The sequence below is a fragment of the Bombyx mori genome, chromosome 5 (genome assembly GCF_030269925.1).
Source record: "Bombyx mori chromosome 5, ASM3026992v2".
Classification (NCBI taxonomy): domain Eukaryota; kingdom Metazoa; phylum Arthropoda; class Insecta; order Lepidoptera; family Bombycidae; genus Bombyx; species Bombyx mori.
This window is the reverse complement of record NC_085111.1, coordinates 10548277-10570658: the sequence shown is the minus strand read 5'-3', so window position 1 is coordinate 10570658 and position 22382 is coordinate 10548277. Positions and strand designations below refer to the sequence as shown.

At 36.4% G+C, this 22382-nt stretch overlaps 1 protein-coding gene and 1 non-coding gene across 2 annotated transcripts in view; both read left to right on the top strand.

Annotated features, from left to right (window-relative positions):
• LOC101739648 (zinc finger protein 521) overlaps positions 1 to 22382 on the top strand; it is a 90079-nt gene that overhangs the window by 25977 nt on the left and 41720 nt on the right. Inside the window, exon 4 of the mRNA XM_021350602.3 lies at positions 2067 to 2111. Within this exon, the coding sequence (XP_021206277.1) occupies positions 2067 to 2111 (45 nt within the window). The remainder of the gene's footprint in view (positions 1 to 2066; positions 2112 to 22382) is intronic.
• On the top strand, positions 11101 to 11163 carry Mir2834-1 (microRNA mir-2834-1). The gene has a single exon (NR_107431.1). It is a non-coding gene; the product is annotated as a microRNA mir-2834-1 (primary transcript).

The following is a 22382-nucleotide window of genomic DNA, read 5'->3' as shown; positions in this document are numbered from 1 at the left end:
ATTCCCCAGAAGTCACCTTCAGCGTTTTTTTTTTTTTCATTTTCCTATAGCTGTGCACTTTCATAAGTACTTTAATAAGCCACAATTTATTTACCTACGTTCAAACCCGAAGTAACACTAAAAACAAAAAAAAATACCTAACATTACTTGACATCTTGCGTTGCCATCCAAAAGTCGGATAAGCCCATAGCAACACTATTTACATAGCCCATAGCAACACTACACTAGAAAGGAGCAACCTAATTTGTTCGAAATTTCATTTTTTTTTATCACAATTATTGTTATTATAGTAGCTTAAAAAATAAAAAGGCCGGTAGAATCGTATCGAGCGATGCAATTATACTTGGTTTAAAATCTACAGGCAGGCGGGTACCGATTTTTGTAAGTAAATATTTACATAGGACGTGATCACTGATACATGCCATGACAAAGGAATAACACCGTACAATAGAAATAATGCCCCTCACCTATTTACGTAATTACTGGTGGATGGGCATATTGTGGTTCCCCACGGGAAGGTACCATCATTCTATCTATTCCCTGAATCCATCGATCCGGTTTGAAGGTTGGGATATCTGTTACAAAATGAGATTGGGATTCCGACATCATATCGCATGGTGGGTTGTAATGATTATGGACTCTGTAAATACTCAACACCCAGTGGGTCATGCGCTTGCTCATTCATCTAGTCTAATAAAAACTATATCCTCTGTTTTTTTTTACTTAGGGCGATCAAATTATCTTTAATAATAAAATGATGATTCTGACAAAGACAAAGTTTATATATTTAAAATTTAAATAAACGTGTAACACAGGATGAGTTCCATGGCCAAAATTCCTGTGACTGAGTCTAAGATGTACTTTCAGATCACTTATAATTTGTGGTTGTGGTCCGAGCATAGGATTCGACTTGAGGAATGTCATAATAAATTTAAGTCGTCGTGGCCTGAAGGATAAGGCGCCTGGTCTATTCGTATCGATGCGACTATTTCGGGGTTCAAATCCCACAGCGCATGTTCACGACTGACTTGGATCGTTGATATTACGAGTATTCTTTCATCTCGGAAGTCGGTATTGAACAGGGTTTAGTCTAACTTTTTATTTATTATTGGTATTTATTACAATACGTTCGTTAAGAGAGCATCGATTATCATACCCATTAGGCCACGCACTGGGCACATCTCCTGATATTTCGCATCAAAATCTTTACAATCATAAGCTGAGTGGGGGAAATTCTTATTTAAATCTTAGTTTATTATATTTTTGAAAATTAATGAGTGGATTTATTGAATTTTAAAATTCATTTGTTGTTGTGGTTTTTCGTTCTTTACTGTGCACAGGTTTAATATTATTGTTAGTCATATAAATTGTTCGTCCATATAATATCCTACTTATACGGAATTTATATTGACGTTACAGACACAACGCGTTAATGGAAAAGGTTTTCTCCAACGAAATATCCGACAGTGCGCAACTACCAAATTAGACTACAACTTTAAAGTGGATCACCTATTCGAATTGGAATTTAAAACAGGACGAAAGTATCTCGATGGGGTATCTGGTGACGACGTTCACAAGTGGATTAGAGCTCTCGACCGCAGTCCGGCGGCGGTGACGCGACCCCGCCTCAGGCGGCATAGGGCTCCGTACAACTTAACTGTATATTTTAAAGTTAGATCCATCCACGAAAGACATATAAATTCAAATTTATTTATAGCAAACTTAAAATACTAGTTCTCAACTCGTGTCTCAAAATAAATACGTCTCTTTATCTTTATCTCGTAAATCTTTGTTATTGCTTAAAGAACATACAAATGTTTTTTATATAACTTTTTTTTTCCAAACATTTACACAAAATATTATTTTAATAACCTAAAAGTACATTATTATTCGCAACACGCTTCGTCAGATTATAAATCTCGTAAATTCGTATTAAATATTTAATAAATATATTAAATATCTCGTGAATTGTATTTAAATTTATATCTGTTTTTATTCAGTACGATGTAAATAAAAAAAATTGTCTTAACTTTTGAATTATTAAACACTTTTTTGTTTGTTCGTAGATTTGGCCGACATTAAATCAGAAAGTATGGACAGCTACGACTCAGGTGAGTACAACTTTAAACCTTAGAATGAGTTTACACGAAATTCGAAGGAACGGTTTTGGAAGCATGGCAGCCGTAGCAGCTCTATATTAATATTAGATAGGTACAGAGTGTGAAAAAGTTACAAGAGTGGAGTGGTGACGGCTGTCCGCGGCTCTAACGCAGCCCTGGAGGGCCTTTGCCGAAGTCCCAGTTTCGCAATACAGTCGAAAAGATAAAATGAACATAAAGTTGAGGAGCAGATATTCTCGCGTAGAGGAATCGTAGTTTCCCTCTCGGCGGCACTAAACCGGCGACGAGTGATACGCAGTTTCTGGAATGCGGACTACGCGTCCCATGGTGGTGCTCCTATGGAATTTAACTCATAAAAATCCTATAGCAGCCCATACATATTATAAACTTATAGCAAAGCGATGACGTTCACCGTTTGCTGTGTTAAAAACATTTTTATACATAATATGTATTACCCAACTACATTCATAGTAGTGTTCGTCAAGTGATCGAAATTCGAACATAATCACTTCAAGACTCAGGTTCCTATAATCGTTGTGATCTAAAAGGAAAAAAAAGAAGTGTAGTTGTATCCAGCAATGTGACTATACCGGTGTTCAAATAACGCAGGCAAGTACCTACCATTAGTTCCAATGATTTATTTTTAATTGGTGTTCAGGAATGAATTTCACTATGGGCATCGGTAACCACTACATACGAGCTGGGCCGTGAGCTCGTTGATCCGTCTATGCCCAAAAATATACCATTTCATATATTAATCGGTTGAAAAACGAAGGAAAAGCTACTGAACTATTTACCTACCTACATTTTTTTATTAAATTGTAACATAACCGCTCTTACTATAGGAGTTAAAAGTAAAATATAACGAAAATGTTACTAAATATCCTTTCATTAGACAACATTAATCCTTTTTGTACCTAAAAGTGGTTTAATCTACTTAAACTTCTTATTTTAGAATATGTTGGTATATATATTCTAGAATTCATTTAAAAGCTTGGGAAACTGTAAAGTTGGAAGATGAGATCTAAAATTAATAATACTATTTCGATCTTGTTAAAACAATGATGTTTACACGAATAGTGATCTAAAACTCAGCCACGGATTATAATGTACACAAAATCTCACCTGCATTTGCTAATTATTATCTCTGACTCACCCTCGATAGAATTATTCACTATTACACATCTAAAAACGGAGACGATGTGAAGCCTTGCTAGGAAATGTGGAAGTTAAAATTGCATTGTGGACGCGATCCGCTCCGAACTTTCAATTAAAACGGACGCCTGGAATTGTTTACATCGTTTGTCACTTAGTAAACGAGTGTGAACAGATTGACTGTTATGAATACCTCTATTTTTATTTAGCGCAGGTTTTCAGTTGCCATGTGTAACGACGGAAAATCGTGATTTAGGTATTGTATGTATGTACATTAGTAATTCTTGATTTATAAATCTGAAAACCCCTGCTACGGTTCGGTAGGGTAATTAATTGCCTTAAAGGCTTCGTCAAAGAGAACACGTACTTAACGCGCGTCAGAACGCTAAACTGACAGCGCGCTATGACGCCGAGATGTGTTGTACTACTATGGTAACATACTGTCAAACAGAGACCCAGCGCTAGTAGTACGCAACGCTCTGTCGCGGCATTAGAACGCTTTGACGTCATGCGTTGTAATTTTTTACAAATGTTATTTTAGCGTCCGAGTGAATGTGTATTAAAATACTGGATAATGCCCGAAAAATTTATAGAATTAGTTAGGAAATACCCATGTTTATACAATGCCACATCTGAATCACTCGACATCTTGATACTTTTAAATTTTCACACTGCTATCGAAAGGCACTATGATTTGGCGTTACGTTTAGGAGTGGGTGATATAAATCGTATATAGATTCAATATCTATATATCGCAGCAATATCGTTGAATCCGATATCGCCCCGCACGAAATCTATATATCGATATCTGCCGATACACGATATTGCTCGATGTGATGCGCATCGGCATATCGTACCGATTCGTGAATCGAAATCTATATTTCGATATCAGCCGATACACGATATTGCTCGATGTGATGCGCATCGGCATATCGTACCGATTCGTGAATATCAGCAATATTCGTTTGGTTCGTATCGAATCGGCCAGAGTGAGTGAGCGCACGATAGGGATACCATGTGATGAATGAAACAGAAACAAGCATTATCCATACAATTGTAAACCTTATAATTATGTCCATATGTCTGTAGATTATTCTTAGCGTATCAGCAGGATACAATTAAGGAAAGAAGTTTCAACTTTCGACCCTAACTTGAATGCAGTATAGGCTATTTGCATCGTTGAATTTAATTTCACGCGCTTTGACCTTGAACTAAAATTTTTGGACTAATGTTTATAAATACTTAAAAGTTTTTTGTGTTTGATTTTTCAAGTACACATTTTTCTATTTTTAGTTGAATCCAAATAATTGAGTTTATTTCTTGTGTTTGTATTAAACTTTTGAAATTTACACTCTTTTGGTATATTTTGTAATTTTAAATTAAGACACAAAATCTGAAAATAATGTAGCCAGTCCTAAGCCTGGTAAAAGCATGAAGGAAAGTTTTTTTGATATTTTTATTTTCATGTTCTTTTTATTACTTTAAGATCATATTATAAATTGATATCAGAAAACCAACCGTATAACGTTGACTTAAATCTATATCTACTACGATATTATATCAGCGTATCGTTTCAAATCTCAAATATCATGAATCGAGAAAAGCATCCATCAATATATAGATTCAGAAAATATATAGATTCCATATCCGATATTGATCCTCGATATATAGATACGATTCGATACGCGGCAAAACCGATATTACCCACTCCTAGTTACGTTGCGTCAAGGAGCGTTGGGCTCATCTAGTCAATTTCTGTGACATGTAAAGAGCGCGACGTTAAAACGCAGCCCTAAGTACGCGTTCTGTTTGACGAAGCCTTAAGCCCGCCAAATTAAGACACTTTAGATACATTTTGAATAATTGAAAGAAATTCGATCCTAAGTTGGCGCTAAGATAAAACCTTGTATCAAGTCGAAGCAGTGTGCGTTCAGTATTCGTTCAATACAAACATTTGTTTTGATTTGAGTTCTCCCGTCAAACCTTCCCCTAAATGTTAAATATTCAGATAGAAGCGAGTAATTATTATTGCTGTTAATTGACAGCCACGGAATATAACCGGGAGTAGAATTAACGCCAATCGTCTGTTAAAATAAAGCGACAGCGTGACTTTTAGCCTTGGATGGCGACACGACTCTGCAATCAGGTGCAGTTTAAAATGTGCATTTGCGATGTGCCGCGTGTAGCGGGCGCTGAACGCGGACAGAAATGCATTTTCAATAATTGAGGGTCAGACAGGGTGGTGAGAGTTCATTACAATGCCCGATCCTATAGTTATTCAACTGTAATCATTTGTCGGATCGAAAATTGAAAACGGTTTGCAATTTTTTCTTTATATGTCAACGTGAATTGACTATCCGTCTAAAGGTGACTTTTATTGGAATATAAATTAGAAGGCGAGACCGCGGCCTCAAAAATCAATAACTATTTATTCAAATTTATTAAAATTTTCGATAAAGTTGAATTCCACTCCTGTGTTGTGTTTCTCCAATTAAGTGTTGTTTAATTAAGTCTCCGTCTACCTGAATAGCCTGCTCCGATCTTGTCACGTGTCTACGAAACTGATAAATGAACATTGTTCACTCTCAGTCAGTTGTTCCTGTGTGACTAACTAGAAAATAGTTTAATTAGTTGCTATGGCATAAAACGAATAACTCAGTGGAAGTAAGAACCTATTTGTGAATACTAAAATTGTTATTTACTGCAACTTAGTTGAATAAAGTTTCAAGGCATGTTACTGGTGGTAGGACCTCTGCGAGTCCACACGGGTAGGTACCACCACCCTGCCTATTTCTGCCGTGAAGCAGTAATGCGTTTTGGTTTGAAGGGTAGGGCAGCCGTTGTAACTATACTTGGGACCGTAGAACTTATATCTCAAGATGAGTGGCGCATTTACGTTGTAGATGTCTATGGGCTCCAGTAACCCCTTAACACAAGGTGGGCTGTGAGCTCGTCCACTCGTCTAAGCATTCAAAAAAAAAACTTTCGCGTCTGTTCTCAAAATTATTTCAGTTTACGAAAATAAAGGACTCGCACGAAAAGGAGGTTTTCTGTGTTATTTTCTTGGGGAGATCACGTAGGCGCGCACCTCATCTACAACGTTCCCGTAGCGACGATAAAATTTAAAATTCAAGGCCGCGTTAACGAACCGGCCCCGCGAAGAAATAGATATTCAAATGTGAGAAGATCCCATATTAACATTTATGGCAAGTTTGCGGGCACGAGACAAAAGCGAGCCGGTCGGAGTCCCCTACGGTGCTACAACAAGCTCCCAGACATAACTTCACTGTCTTGCAAAATAAAATTTGTACGAGAATTTACTTCGTTCACTTATCTGAAAAATAATTGTATTGTTTAATTTATTTTAATTAAAAAAGAATTTAGAGTTGCTCTACAAAATTATACGTTAATTAATGAAATTCCTGAATTAAGTGAGTGATCTGTACAAAAATAGTGAAAATTCTGTTGCACAAATTTAAATACTCGAAAAACAGAAAATCGAACGTATAGTTATTTAAATTCATCCTTCTAAACGAAGAGCACAGTGTTGCCAAGAATCGATTTGGTAATTAAATTTGATCTTCAATAATTATAAGTTAGCTATCATGTTTTAGTACATTTTATAAAATATATTTTAGGCGATCATTTTTCATTGAAAATATCACAAATCATTAAACAAAACGAACAATAATTAACAAATATTTCCATTTCATTTAATTCTTTCAGCATAAAACAAACTGCGAATAGCCAAGCTTTTGTGTTCATCGGTTCCCAAACAAAGGCAAATAAAACTTTTCAAGAAAACAAATCAAAATCCCAATTTAGTGGTTGCATTATTTATGTGATCTTGCCTTGTGACTGTCAGCGTTCCCCCTTTCTTTGCTTTGAACTTGTGGGTGGTGTAATTTACACTTTCCAAACTTTAGCTATCAATACTAGCAGTGTAAAAGGCCTAGGTTTTTTTATAATATTTAGTCGATCAAGCGATTCGCTAATCGTGTAGATTATATAATATACGTCCGTATGTATACTATTGTATACGGTATGGCGAGGTATCATGCAATTAAGCCCGTATAATTCATTAAGTTTTGTTTTCATGTTCATTGTCTCAGGGTGTTTTAAGTCTACGACAAATATTATCTAGATTAGTAAAGATGTCAACTTGATACAGATAAACAAATAAAAAGAACTTACATGTAAGGTTACTGAAACCAACTGAAAATTTCATCGAGCCTTTATTACAGTTTCGGCATACACGTTTCTTATTAATATCAGGCGGTTGGAATAGCCGAAGACGTCCCTAGCGCCCGCTCTCTCCCAAATAAAATTGCCGCTATCTAAACAAAGAGCCCTAATTATTCGGCCGTGGCGGGCGGGGTCGCTCTCTTATGGGTGTTCTGGGGCCCATTTCGCTTCTCGTATAGGGCCCTGGGGACCGGCGGGCGCCGCCTAGCCAATCGCCGGATGGAGGAACGAGCGATCCACAACCTTTTTATATGCGATATTGGCTTTGGTGCCGGACCCTCACCCCCTGCAGCACCCCTCCCGGGTATCAGGGAATTAAAAGTTGGAAGGCTCACATCTGATTACCCAAACACACACATTACACAGGATCAACAATCTCGATAAGCCTCTCAACAATTTAGTGCCGGCCGCAGATGGGTCGTTTTCGATTCTTATCTCATTATCTGTAACCAGCAATAAATGTGCTTCGATATAAAGAAAGTAGGAAAACAGCGATCAAGTAAGATTATTTATTTTAATATCTTTAATAATTTAGAAATGTTAGCTATACGTCCAAGTTACCAAGCTTAACTTAGCATTTTTTAAAGTTATATTTGAAACGGCCGTAGCCTAATGGGTAAGACGCTCGATGTTTTCATAGCGAATGTGGCGATTCAACTAATGACTGACTCGGTGGTGCGATATTTAGCGTCCCTGACCGATGCGCCGGGGGTCCTGGGTTCGAACCCACCACATCGGGCAAACATTATGAACAGATTTGTTTGCTCTTTGGCTGGGTGTTTATTGTCTATATACATATGTATATGTTTGTCAGTTTCTGGTACCCATAACACAGGGAATCTTGAAATTGGAGTCGGATCATCGTACATGATTAGTTCCTAGTTATTATTAATGTACGGTTCTTTATCTATTATCTATTTAATTATATATTATTATGTATTATCTATCTATTTTTATTAAGTAAATATTGTTACTCGCTGGGGTTCGGTATAAATAAAATTTCACCAAAGTACAACTTAAAAACTGTATTCAACACTTATAACACTTCATAAACACTTTAAAACACTCAATAAACACTTTAAAACTCTCAATTCGCTTGTTCCGCTTCGCTTCAGGTGATCCGTTCGCTGTTTCGCTTCGAGTAGTTCCAATTACTGACTGACTGCGTGCCATCTCTACAACGCTTTTATAGCCGCATTTTATAGCATAGCTTTTTTCATCCCTAAAATTATCGAGAATATTCTACACATCTCTAGTCGTAGTTTCCGCTATCTGTAATGCCCGAGCATTTTGGATTCTTCGATATTCGTTCGACTATTCGGCAATAGATGGCGTTACTCTTACCGGCGTAACAATATGTGTTTAGCAAGTGACTAAGTGATTAACAGTTACTATCATCCTGGCGCGAAGTAACTCGAAGTAGTTTATTCTAAACCTTTTAAGGCTTCGTCAAAGAGAACGCGTAATTAGCGCGCGTCAGAGCGCTACGCTATGACGCCGAGATGTGTTGTACTACTACGGTATCATACCGTCACACAGAGCCCCAGCGCTATAAGCGCTATAGCGCTGGCGCTCTGTTTGACGGTATGTTACCATAGTAGTACAACACAACTCGGCGTCATAGCGCGTCGTTAGTTTAGCGCTCTGACGCGCGCTAAGTACGCGTTCTGTTTGACGAAGGCTTTAAGACGGACCATTATACAATACAGTTTAGACTTCATCCTAAGACACCCCCATCTTGGTGAAATAAATTTGTGATATGTCCGTGAGCTCCAGTAATTACTTATTGCCAAGTTATTCGAGGCCTAAGTTGTCTCTCTAAAGCAACAATAACCATTAATATTACTTCTTAAATTCAAAGCCCACTGAGTTTCTCACCGGATCTTCTCAGTGGGTCGCGTTTCCGATCCGGTGGTAGATTCTGCGAAGCACTGCTCTTGCTAGGATCAGTGTTAGCAACACTCCGATTTGAGCCCCGTGAGCTCACCTACGCACGTTAGGGTAAAGCTGAAATAGCCTCTCAAGGCTATCAGCATAGGTATGAAAAAAATACTTAAGCTCAAGGGGTAAAGCTTCTATGATTACTAAATCATTTTAATCAAAATACATATTTCTAAAAGCCCCCAAGAACGTCTGATGTCGGCCTTCACCAGACTCCAAAGCGTATTTTAATTTGCACCCGATTTTATTTTGAGACAATAAATCGAACATAAAGGGTTTCCGAGCGGTTTTCTACCTCCGGGCGTATTGTCTTCGCCCTATGCCTTAACAGCGACTCCATTGTGTTGAAATTATGAAATAAAAGACGATATCGTATATCGGCGGCGCGAGGTGCGGTAGCTGCGGCGTGGGCGACGTACGTCCGACATACGACACCTATCGACGGTCCGCCTCGGCTCACCATTGTACTACCACCATTCACCCTCGGGCACACATTCATATTCTATTGCAATGTTTAAGCATTCGATTGGTTATAAAGGGTTCCCCAAGAAGTTTGAATAAAATATAAAAACTTTTTTTACGAGTTTTGCGGTCTTTCAGCCAGGCGCGTCGAAAAGGGTACGTACCATTGTTTTTGTCGTGAATTGCGGAGATGAATGAGTTCCGACAATCGGTTCGTTCAATACTTGGAGATTGCTTAGATAATAATTATGGATCAAGCGGGTTGGGGCGGTTCAGGGTCATTTGTGCTTGCCACAACAAACCACCTTTTGACGCTCTCTTAATTAAAATACGTTTTCTAACCTAGAAAAATATTTAATGCTTTTTATTTCTTTGTAAATGTAATAGGCAATTTTACAGTTTACGAAAAATACTTACCCGGAAGGTATTGCTGGGTATCAAACATGGTTACAATTCACAAAATGTGTTTTGGTATTACTCTGATTATTCCCATACCTCAGTTCAAAATATTCATAAAAGTCTTCATGCGTTATTTTTTGTTATTTATTTTGAAAAAGCGTAGCCGGCATAGGATGCCATGGACCACCTTGTTATTAATCATCGAAGCATATCACGACGTGAATAATATCTTCTAGTTTGCGTCATTAAGCCAAAATTCTCAATTACCCGGCAGAAATAGACTAGTGGTAGCCGGATGCATTAAAACACGGATTAATAAAGAATTTGATTTCTACGTACGTATGTTAAACTAACGGAAAAATATAAATTTAAAAGTGCCTGATAGGAACGATGTAGGTACATGAACGATGATAGTTAAGTCGCTTATTTGTATTTTACCTGCACTTCTAAAATATACCAGAATATACCTAGTCTTGTCATAAATACTGAGACAAAGGAAAAAACAAAAATTTCTATTGCAAATAACATTTGTTACTTTTACAGTGTGTTAGTTTAATACATAAATAGAAAACAATTTAAAGTATAAAAAGCTTATTCGAAGTGGTCTCCATTGGCTGCAATACAGTCCTTTAAACGTTGAGGCCAGTTATCAATAGAAGCACGCACTCTTTCCATGGGAAAATTTTTCACTGCCAATCGTACGGATTGTTTTAGGGACTCCAAATTATCATGGCGTTTAGAGCAAGCCGTACTCTCTAAAACTGACCATAAATCATAATCCAGTGGATTAATATCGGGACTAGACGACGGCCAGTCTTCAGCTCTGATGAAGTCCGAAACGTTCGTTTCCAACAAAGACTGCGTAGACCGAGCTTTATGACCTGGCGCCGAGTCTTGCTGGAAGGACCGTTCTTGATTATTGAACATGGTGTTGTTAAAGGGCTTCACTACATTCTCATGAATGGTATCTTGATACACTTGTGCCAATGTTTTGATACCTTTTTCACAAAAGTATGGCTCAGTCACTCCTTCATAGCTAATAATACCCCACCAAACCATCACTGAAGTCGGATAGTGCCCACGTTGCACTCTGTCGGATAATTGGGAAGCTTAGAGCTTTGAGCATAAAACGGTCAGTTTGTTTGTTAAAATGTTGCTCAATTGTAAAAAAATTCTCATCCATAAACAAAAAAATTCTATGACCTCCCTTTGCGTACCGCTTCAGTAGTTGTTTCGATTTTACCACCCTATTCTCTTTTAAATTATCAGTTAAGAAATGACCAGTACGTCTCTTATAGGCTGCAAGTCCTAAGTCATCTTTTAAAATACGCGACATGGTTCTAGGTGCTATCTTCATCTCCCGAGAAAAAATCTTTTGCTTTCGGACAGGATGTCTTCGAATTCTTTCCCTTACTGCTTTGACCACCTTTTCGTACGAACCCTACGTGGACGGCCAGATCTTTTTCTGCCACAAACAGAGGAGGTCTCATTGCACTTATCAATAGCCCGGTACACAAACATTTTACTAATACCAAGCGTATGGAAAGTTTTAAAAATTGCATTTGACTCCATACCTACTTTGTGTAATGCAATCACAGCGATTCGGTTCTCTTTATCACCCATTATAATATCGCAAAATATTGTACAATGTATTGGCGCCAAAATGAGAAAACTCAATGAGCAATCATATATGACAGATTCCAAATTCAAATGTAATATTTTATTTATTTTTAATTGTAACAGTATTTATAGCCAGACTAAGTAATATAGAAGATACCACAAGATTGTTTGCTTCTGTGTTATTGGAATTATTACATGAAACATACCTACAAGGGGCAAGATCAAGTACATTAGAATCCGGAACATCTTTAACAAAGACACCCGAACGGGAATTGAAGCTGGATATCACGGTCCAGTAGACAGTAAATTAGATATTTTTATGAGATTCTGATATGGAATCAGAGGGTTTCAAATCTAAACATGCTTGCCCGTACAAACAAATGCGACACAGAGAGCTTTTTAAATGAACTAGGCTATAGATACTATCGACCACATCACAGTATGATGATGGTATTCTCACTTCTCGTAATGATCAAGAAGTTAATCGACATTCGACAACCTTCGCTCCCAAGAGGATTTAGTATATTCTTGACACTTACATTACATACATAATGTGTATTAAATTTTAAAATTAAATCTTGACGAAATTGAACCTCCTTGACATGGTTCTAAATAGCAAGATACTAAAAGAAATTTTCAAACTTAATTGCGAACTTTGTCTGTTATTATTATTATTATTTTCAATTATTGCACTAGATACGCATTTCTTTGAAGGCGTGAAATAGTTGCAGACATCAATTTTCACCTTGAGCAATCATTCGTTTGCGTGCGGTATACTTATTTGATCACCAGTGGAACAATAGTCCGAGTTCTTGGTTGACTGAACTCGTCATTATACGCAATCGTAATCGCAACCGAAACATCGCAGGGGGTCACCACTATCGAGTCGCTATCATTAAACTCGTAACTGCGTGGGAACAGGTACATTTTTTTTAACAAGTTGATTTTAGTTTGACGCGAAACATTCACTGCCTTTAAATAGCCGTGGTTTTGAAGATGAAATGAAAGATGAACTTGGTTATGTTATCAACGATTTGATGCAAGGCGCGTGGCGTGGCGGCGAGTGCAAAGACTCGTCGATTGTATCAGAAGCTCCTTCATCTTGCCGCCACTGGTCTATTGCCGCACACCATCAGCGAATCTAGCCTCTAAGTTTGTACTCGATAATATCAGTTTATTTAAATTGTAACGCTTTATCTTTATCCCTTGTAGCGCGAGTGTAAAGTTTTTATTTATTTGTATAAGGGACTGATCGTACGAGTATCCTAGCGCACTCTCTTGACGCTATAACAAAAGTTAAATGTGTGGAGGAGGAGCTTCGGAATCGTGTCTACGAACGAAATTTTCCGGAAATTACACTTCGAACACTGACATCTAACGGGAAACAAACGTATTAACTTATCCAAGAAGCATGCTGCTTGTTTTTTGGTAGATTATCGTGTTTGGTGCTAAATGTTGTATGTGTATATGTCAGGAAATTGATAAAACGAAAATTCTATTCGTATACTTCGTTCCTATGTAACGTAAAAAAATATTAAACTTACTATAACAGATTAAGATATTCAACTATCTATCTATATATAGTTCTTATTCAATATCATAGGGTGTTCATACAAGTCTAAGAATTATATTATCTATACTAATATTATAAAGAGGAAAGATTTGTTTGTTTGTTTGTTTCGAATAGGCTCCGAAACTACTGGACCGATTTGAAAAATTCTTTTTCCATTAGAAGCCGACATTGTCCCTGATGAACATAGGCTACTTTTTTAAAACTTTTTTTTATTTTATTTTTTTGGTTTCATGTGTGTTTTAATGTTTCCGAAGCCAAGCGAGGGCGGGTCGCTAGTTAAATAATATTTTTAGAGAAATCAGGTTTGTTACATTGAATTTTACTGTTAATTTAAAAACACTTGAAAACATTTTACGGTACTATATTCGTATGTATATTACAACGTGTCTATTATATCACATCTGTTATATGTATTATAGAAATTGCTGCGGATTCCATGTACTGCATATAGACAAACTGATCAAAACACACGAAGCTCAAAATTAAAACATTAAGAGCATCTGCCGCAAGCGAATTCTACAGTAGTTCGGAGACATTGCCAGGAACAATAGGCATTGAAAAAATAGTGATTACTTGTAAAGTGAAAGGATAAAGATCGCGGGGGCGCCATTCAATGCGTTGGTCAAATTAGGTCCGCACCACCATCGATTCCATCGTCTACGATGCTCTCAGTTTAGTCCAAGACAGAACTAGATGCGGTAGGCAGCGGCTTGGCTCTGCCCCTGGCATTGCTGGAGTCCATAGGTGACGGTAACCACTCACCATCAGGTGGGCCGTATGCTCGTCAGTCTACAAGGGAAAAAAAGGCGCTACGTTGTTACAAAACTCATGGATAAAGATGATCACGACCCTCAAAGCTTGCTGCTCGCACAACTGATGAACGATATGTGTGATATAGCATATCTATTATAGTATAGGTTGAAACCTCCATTAGAATACTGTGCCCCCAGATATTTTAAACTTATATTTTTAAGCGTTGTTTTTGAGAACTTTTTCGGAATTATGTTCCTTTAATATTAATTTTTCAGTTTCTACTTTACCTAAAGCATTTTTTACAATTATGATAAATTGAGTTTGTTTTTAATTAGATAGCATTATAACGGTTTTTTTCTTTCTCATGACGTTTCGAAGAAAATAGTGTTTCCATGATTTATTAAGGCTGATTAAGAGCATAATTATCAAAAGATTTATTAACTCCCATATGTATAGTAAAATTACCACCACCGTGGTGTAGGAAATAAATAAAAAAAATCAATTCTTAACATTGTGTAGTTTTTGGGTGGCATTACATTTTATGATTTTACAGATCAATTCCGAATTAAATAAACATAAAATAATCTACATAGATTTAATAAACATTAAAATTAATTTGTACGTTTTTTTTATTTATTTTTATTGCTTATATGGGTGGACGAGCTCACAGCCCACCTGGCGTTAAGTGGTTACTGGAGCCCATAGACATCCACAACGTAAATGCGCCACCGACCTTGAGATACAAGTTCAAAGGTCTCAAGTATAGTTACAACGGCTGCCCCACATTTCAAACCGAAACGCATTACTGCTTCACGGCAGAAATAGGCAGGGTGGTGGTACCCACCCGCGCGGACTCACAAGAGCTCCTACCACCAGTAATTACGCAAATTATAATTTTGCGGGTTTCATTTTTATTACACGATGTTATTCCTTCACCGTGGAAGTCAATCGTGAACGTTTGTTGAGTACGTATTTCATTAGGAAAATTGGTACCCGCCTGCGGGATTCGAACACCAGTGCATCGCTTCAACACGAATGCACCGGACGTCTTATCCATTAGGCCACGACGACTACAATTGTATGTTTTTATTGTATGTATGTATGTATTTGTGAAGCTTGGTACAGTTGTTGTTGGCATGCCAGGGAAAGTTTCTGTCATAGTATCATCAATGTACGATAGGTGGCGTACGAGTAATCTCAAGAAACCGATGTTTTTTATACAATTAGCGATACGCTGCGTCACACTGAAGCGTGACCCAGTTTCATTACTATAATTCATTACTATGATAAAAGCAATTTAATGTTAAAATATCTAAAATAATAAAGTCCGTCAATTTTCACTGCTAAAGGCATTCAGCACATACATAATAAATATGTATGTATGCGCTTGTTTTATCGAGGTATCCAAAGATTTATGTTACTCACAAAATTCAATTTAATCGTTTTGTACAAACTTTTTACTTTAAAACTTCATGGAACAGACTAAGACATGATATAATATATCTTTTAGTTGATACTAGTTAACTCGATAGATGTTGTCATATACATATTATATTTATTTTGTATTTTTTTATAAGAACCTCATTTTTCACCTTATCTCATCTTCCTCAGGCCGTTTATTATTAGGGCTATCCTTATTTTGGAACAGGGATGTGGTGCTCATGTTGAATCATGAGCGAAGTTTTTTGAACCAATATGTACGCCGTCTTCCGACTGTTACGTATGTTTTAAGACCAAATATAGTGCGGCGTTCTCAAGTGAGGATGAGTCGATTATTAAGGGACATCACTAAAACTGTACACATTTAATCTGGATTGAATAATGGAACTGGAACATGGAATGAGGTGGACTGGACTGTGATTTACTCTGGCTGTCTGCAACAAAAAATGACACTAATCTCAATGTCAATACGGTTTATAATTAATGAAAAATTTTATTGTTTTAGTATTTTTGCATCATCGTTGTCTAAGGCAATCCAAAGTCTGAAATGCTTCTGAGTAGAATTGTAAGTAAAGATATATTTAATTTATTTATTTTTAGTTAATACCTGTTACGGTGCCACAGATATTAAGCTGATAGTGGAACTCATGGAGAACGCACCGTGGATACCTATCCCTTTTGAGAAATGAGATCTAAATTTCTATTAGATTGGAATAAAGAATGGTTACTGTCTGTTTTTGTACTCCTAACCAAGACAAGCCTATTCAAGGCCTATAAAAGACAAGCTCTTAACCCTCGGTACCACGATTTAGTAATTAGCTTCTAACTTTTTACTAGTTAATGGTTGTAAAGATTCTCAGTCGTGTAACAAGCACCTACATACCATGTTGAGATTCCACTTCAATATCGTGTAAAAAATATGTAGTTAAAGTGCCTGTCTTACACGTAGGTAATTAGTCGTTATAACGTGAAAAAAAAAATCCTTAGTGAGAGCAATTTTTAGAGCACTCTGAATTTGTTGATAAACGAATATCAAAATCACCCTTGGTTGAAAATGTCCAAGGCATTAAATCCATCAATGTTCACATGTAATGTAGGTTCCTGTTATTAATATACTAAAGATACATCACTTGAGCTGGACTTATTTCTTTTTTTTTTTCAATTCAAACACTACCTCGTTAAGTTTTAGGTATAGCTAATTATGTTATAAAAGTTTTAACAATTGCGAAAATTTTGAAGATTCCTATAGGTAATTTTGCAACCATATCTCTGGCGATAGTTATTCAATATAAACAAGAGAATTCGCAAAGGTTCTCCTTTTACCGTCTTCAATGAATTAGTGAATTTCCAAAATTTATGTTAAGTTTGCACAAGGGCGTGGTGAATGGGCGGGAATGGGCGTGTAAGGCTACGCCCACCGCACCCACATCTGCACCCAAGCCAATGCTAAAATGCACCAGTGTGTTTATAATTTACAAAAACAAATATATTAGACAGTAAAACGCAAGTTTACAAACATTATCTACGTCTGTCTTTTTTTTTTATTGCTTAGATGGGTGGACGAGCTCACAGTCCACCTGGTGTTAAGTGGTTACTGGAGTCCATAGACATCCACAACGTAAATGCGCCACCCACCTTGAGATATAAGTTCTAAGGTCTCAAGTATAGTTACAACGGCTGCCCCACCCTTCAAACCGAAACGCATTACTGCTTCACGGCAGAAATAGGCAGGGCGGTGGTACCCATCCGCGCGGACTCTCTTGTGTCTCTCTTGTGAATAATGTTACTTATAACACAGAAACATGTTAATGTAATTTAAATTTACTCGTACAAAAAGGAATGTTTGTGTTTTGTTTATTCGTAATTCATGGGTTTGATTTTAGTTGAAAGTTTGTACCTACAGTTATTATTGGCATTTCAGGGAAGTTTTTTTTATTATAATTTTTTGTTGCCCTTGTATGCAGATGAACATACGGCCCACCTGATGGTGAGTGGTTACCGTCGCCCATGGACTTCAGCAATGCCAGGGGCACAGCCAAGCTGCACACCTTAGAAAAAGGACATGTCATAACACTCAAGAATTACAGAGGAGGAAATTATATTCCAAAGCTGAGTCCACGAGTGACGCCAATCGATCACCATTAATCGAAAAAAAAAACCATAACCCAAAAAATAATGAAACGTTACAACAAAAAACCAGTGATGTAGTCATTTAAATTACTGAATCCTATCTTGTCAATATCATGTTCGATGGGCGTTGAAATTGTCGTGTCAATGTGCCCTCCATATCGGGTCTCTTAACTCTTAACTGTAAGTATTTGCTAACCAACAGAAAAATAATCTCACGTTCAACGTCACAAACATCATTAATCCGCTAATGGATTAGAGGTATTACTGTTATTCGCCTCCAGTAATTGTATTGATTCAGTTCCGGTAGGCTGTAGTCAGTCAAGTCCGTAATAGCTGGTAAAACGCGTGAAATGAACGCCCGCGGGTCCGACCACCCAAAAGTAGATTGCTTATCCGCTGCGACTCCAAGGTACACACGGGATGTATGGTAGTCCATAGTAAAATTAATTATCCCGATTAAAACTTTATAAGAGTTATCGCTTTTTTATTGGCGTAGTCAGGAAGCTGAGTGTACGGTCGGTCTGGTTAACGTGAATATCTTCCTTCATTGAGACGTAATATCGAAGGAGTCTCAATTGTATTGGAGTTATTGTATGATTGCGCAGTCGCTCCACCTAGAGTTGGTGATATAAATGTACAACTATTATAGCTGCCTCACAACAATTCTCAGTCCCTATGTCAATGTCTTACCAATCCTTGATTTGAATAAGGGTTATACCATTAAATATCATAATAAGTTTACCTAATCTTTTTTGGTACATCTGTAACCGCTATTACGGTAAATTCGTTGCTTAATGACCATTCCTCGACCAAGAACGTTTAAGAGCCCACCGTTCTGTGGTTAATTTTTGACCAAAGGTGTTATGATTATTTCACAGTTGCATTAAGTTTCTTGAAATGCTTGAAATAGAATAAGCTTCGAACATTAACGGGTGATTAAATATATTACCATCGGCTTTGTATTATGACAATTCATATTTTTGGATAGAAATTAAATGAGTTTATTAAAATCTTTGAGATATACCTAAGTAAATGTTATCGACTCAAAGAATAAGGGGGCTTTATTTCGATTGGTTTTTTTATTTGAAACCTGGTGCTTTTCGTGTGGTGCTATTTAAATTTTATGATATTCTCATTTTATTTTATTGATGTTTATTTTCTTTTTCTTATAAAATAGGTACTAGACGAACTCGCCCGCTTCGCTGGGCATTTAAAATTAACATTATTACTGTCATTATTATTACGGAGTCCAACACTGATATAAATATTAGCCTATCCATTAAGTACATGTATTTTTTACATGGATACTAAGTTTCAAGTATAACGGAACATCCGTAAAAACCGCTGTAGATATATTAGTATAGATATAAATATAATATAAATTTTCTTTGATGACAGGCAATCAAGAGTTAAAAACGTATCTATAGAATTTAACTTGCTAAATTGTAGAGCATCTTTTAATTTTCATGATGATTCTTGTTCAAGACGGCATGCTTGATTATTACCAGGCAGAGTTGGACAGGATTGTGGTACCAGTTTTTGTGCGTCCACGGCTTGTTCTATCTATAGCTAAGGGAAGAGCTGGGTAAGAAAAACCAGCCAAGAAACTATCAGAGACGAAGCAATGTAAACTCTGAAGACGTTAAGCCTTCTGGCCTCTTTATTTAATTTTTTTTTAAAGTTTGAAGTTTGCTTTACGGCAAATTCATTAGTAGACAAATACCACGGTAAATTAAAACCAAGTTCAATATAAACGCTCATTAATGGCGCTGTACAAGATTTCATGTTCTTAGAAAATAAGACTGATTTATGTTATGATTGTGTGTCATTACGCGTTATGTAACGGAACGCTGGGTGAGTCATGTTTGTGAGAACGATGTCATGCCGTCTGCGGGAATTATGATGTCTTTACTTTTATAACTCAAAAATATTTCCGGACCTACACGAAGAATGTTGAGGGGCAGCCGTTATAACTATACTGAGACCTTAGGACTTATATCTCGAGGTGGGTGGCGCATTTACGTCATAGATGTCTATGGGCTCCAGTAGTCACTTAACACCAGATGGGCTATGAGCTCATTCAGCCATCTAAGCAATAAATAAAAGGATATTAATATATTCCTTTTTTTTGTTTTTCGGAATATCTTCATATTTAAAAGCGCTTAAAGCATCAAATTCAAACCTGCAATGTTGCAAATTTTAGTATCAAATTTTAGTATCATTTGAGTATTTTCAATTGGGCATCATTTTGTTGAGAGTTTTATGAGTACATCGTTTTTTGAATAAGATACCACAATTGGAACGATAGGATTGATAAATTTAATCATAAGCAATTACGACCAGCTGCAGACACTTTGTATCAACTAACGTTTTTGGCAGGTGAAATTAACTATATAAGTGTTAATTTAATGTCTTCATCGGCGCGTGCGTAACGAATCTCTCGTCCCTAAATAAAGACGCTGTGTTATCAACTTCGATTAAATACTCACCGACAGTAAAGTGTCCAAAGTGTGAATATTTTCGATAGTGCCTTATTTTAAGTTGGACTTAACAAAGGAAAATTGGTCATAGCAATGTATTTACTTATAAAATATGTTCCATTATATTTTAGTAAAAAAATAATGTCACAAATATGTAGTTATAAAAAGACTTCCAAGTGGCTCCCAATCTTCAAATTAAATATATAACATTTTAGATCTTTGAGACTATCATCATGTTTCATGAGGTACTCATATCGCCGTGTAGAATATATTGGATTATTTAAAGATATAAATAGGCGTTAGTTAGAGTTATTTCAGCTCGCTTCTCTCATTAGGACAATTTAGTTGTTTTGTACACAACAACTGTGTTTGGGGGTAAACACTCTGTGTGGTGAATGATACTCAAAACCATTTCCGTATTTTTTCGAACTGTAATCATTATTTAAATGGATAGTGTTAAATTGACTATTTTGTGTCGGTTAATTTTTTATTTAGTGTGTAATCGCTTAGTGTTGCACGAAGGTTGTAGTTTGGTTTGGATCGTATGAAATTTAGATTTCCGTTAATGAGTTCAGTATTATCTTGATGCTTTAGGCCGTAGTTCACAATTTCTATGGAATATTAATATTTTATCTTAAGCATTATGACAATAACTGGATAGGCCATTCAAAAACTATCTTCTATCTTTTATATATAATATATAAAAATGAATTGCTGTTCGTTAGTCTCGCTAAAACTCGAGAACGGCTGGACCGATTTGGCTAATTTTGGTTTTGAATTATTTGTGGAAGTCCAGAGAAGGTTTAAAAGGTAGATATGAAATATGAAAATGCTCGGAATGAAATAAAAATAACAATTTTGTTTTTCCTTTGATGTGTCCCCCGTCGGACGGATTCCTTTTGTTTGTTTTAAGTTTATTTTATACAAAAGTTTAGGTCCTTTATTTATCGATTGAGGCACTACGAAGTCTGCCCGGTCAGCTAGTATGTTATAAATAACGATTGTAATTTAACTACTTTGTACGTGTAGTATATTTGAACTGATTTTCTTTAACACTGCTGCCAACACGTCTCGATGTACTAAAGAATAATATTATTCAAATATCTTCCGTACACTGTCGTAGTACCACAACCTACTACTGTGGCAATACCGAGAACATAAATTACGTAATCCGTCGTCGGTACTGCGAGTGGAAACTACGCAGTCTTTTGTTTGTTATTGCTATTGTGCGTGATAGTTTAGAGCCGCTAGATCTTCGACTTGAGGCATTTCCTGTCACTTCGGCTATGCCCATTGTTTTCGTGCATCTCGTGGTCTCGTGCGTTTATTGTTTGACGTTCTGTACTATTATTAATTGCCCGTTGTTATTTCGTTTTAAATGCAAACATGTCTGGTTGAGAATCTCAAATCGAGATGCGTACATTTGTATTTCGGTTTATGCTTCTAGTTATACTACTTAAAAAGCTATTCCATATTTCGAACGGGAACCGCATTTCGTGAATTTTAATAGAGATACAAAAATAATAATTTAATATTCTCTGTACAGATCAGTTTTCTCCTCGTTGTATTTGTGCATTAATTTTTTTATTTGTCCGAACGCTTTTAATAATTAAGAACATTTTATTATTACTAGTGGTCCCCGGTAGTCGAAATTCGACTATACCTAACTAATTGAAATTATAAGTTTGTACATTATTATGATTCTATTGTCAAAGACTATTTATTATACTTCTATAATCACAGATTTCGCCAAGACTACTTACACTTTAGACAAATATTAATAAAGACAAAACAATATAATATATTGAATCTATTCTCAATTTGACCACAGACTATAACTGACAGACTGCAATAAGAAAAGTTTGACAATAAACAAATAGTATGCATGCGTGTGTGTGTGTGTCAAATACATGGTAGTGTGTGTAATGTTTTCTTTATTGATTTAATGTACCTTTTATGCATTATTTAAAAAAATATTAGCATAGTGCACTTCTTCTCTATATTCTCTATAAGTGTGGAAACTTTCATACTCCTCCGTCCGCACAATTTATGTAAAAAGGGATA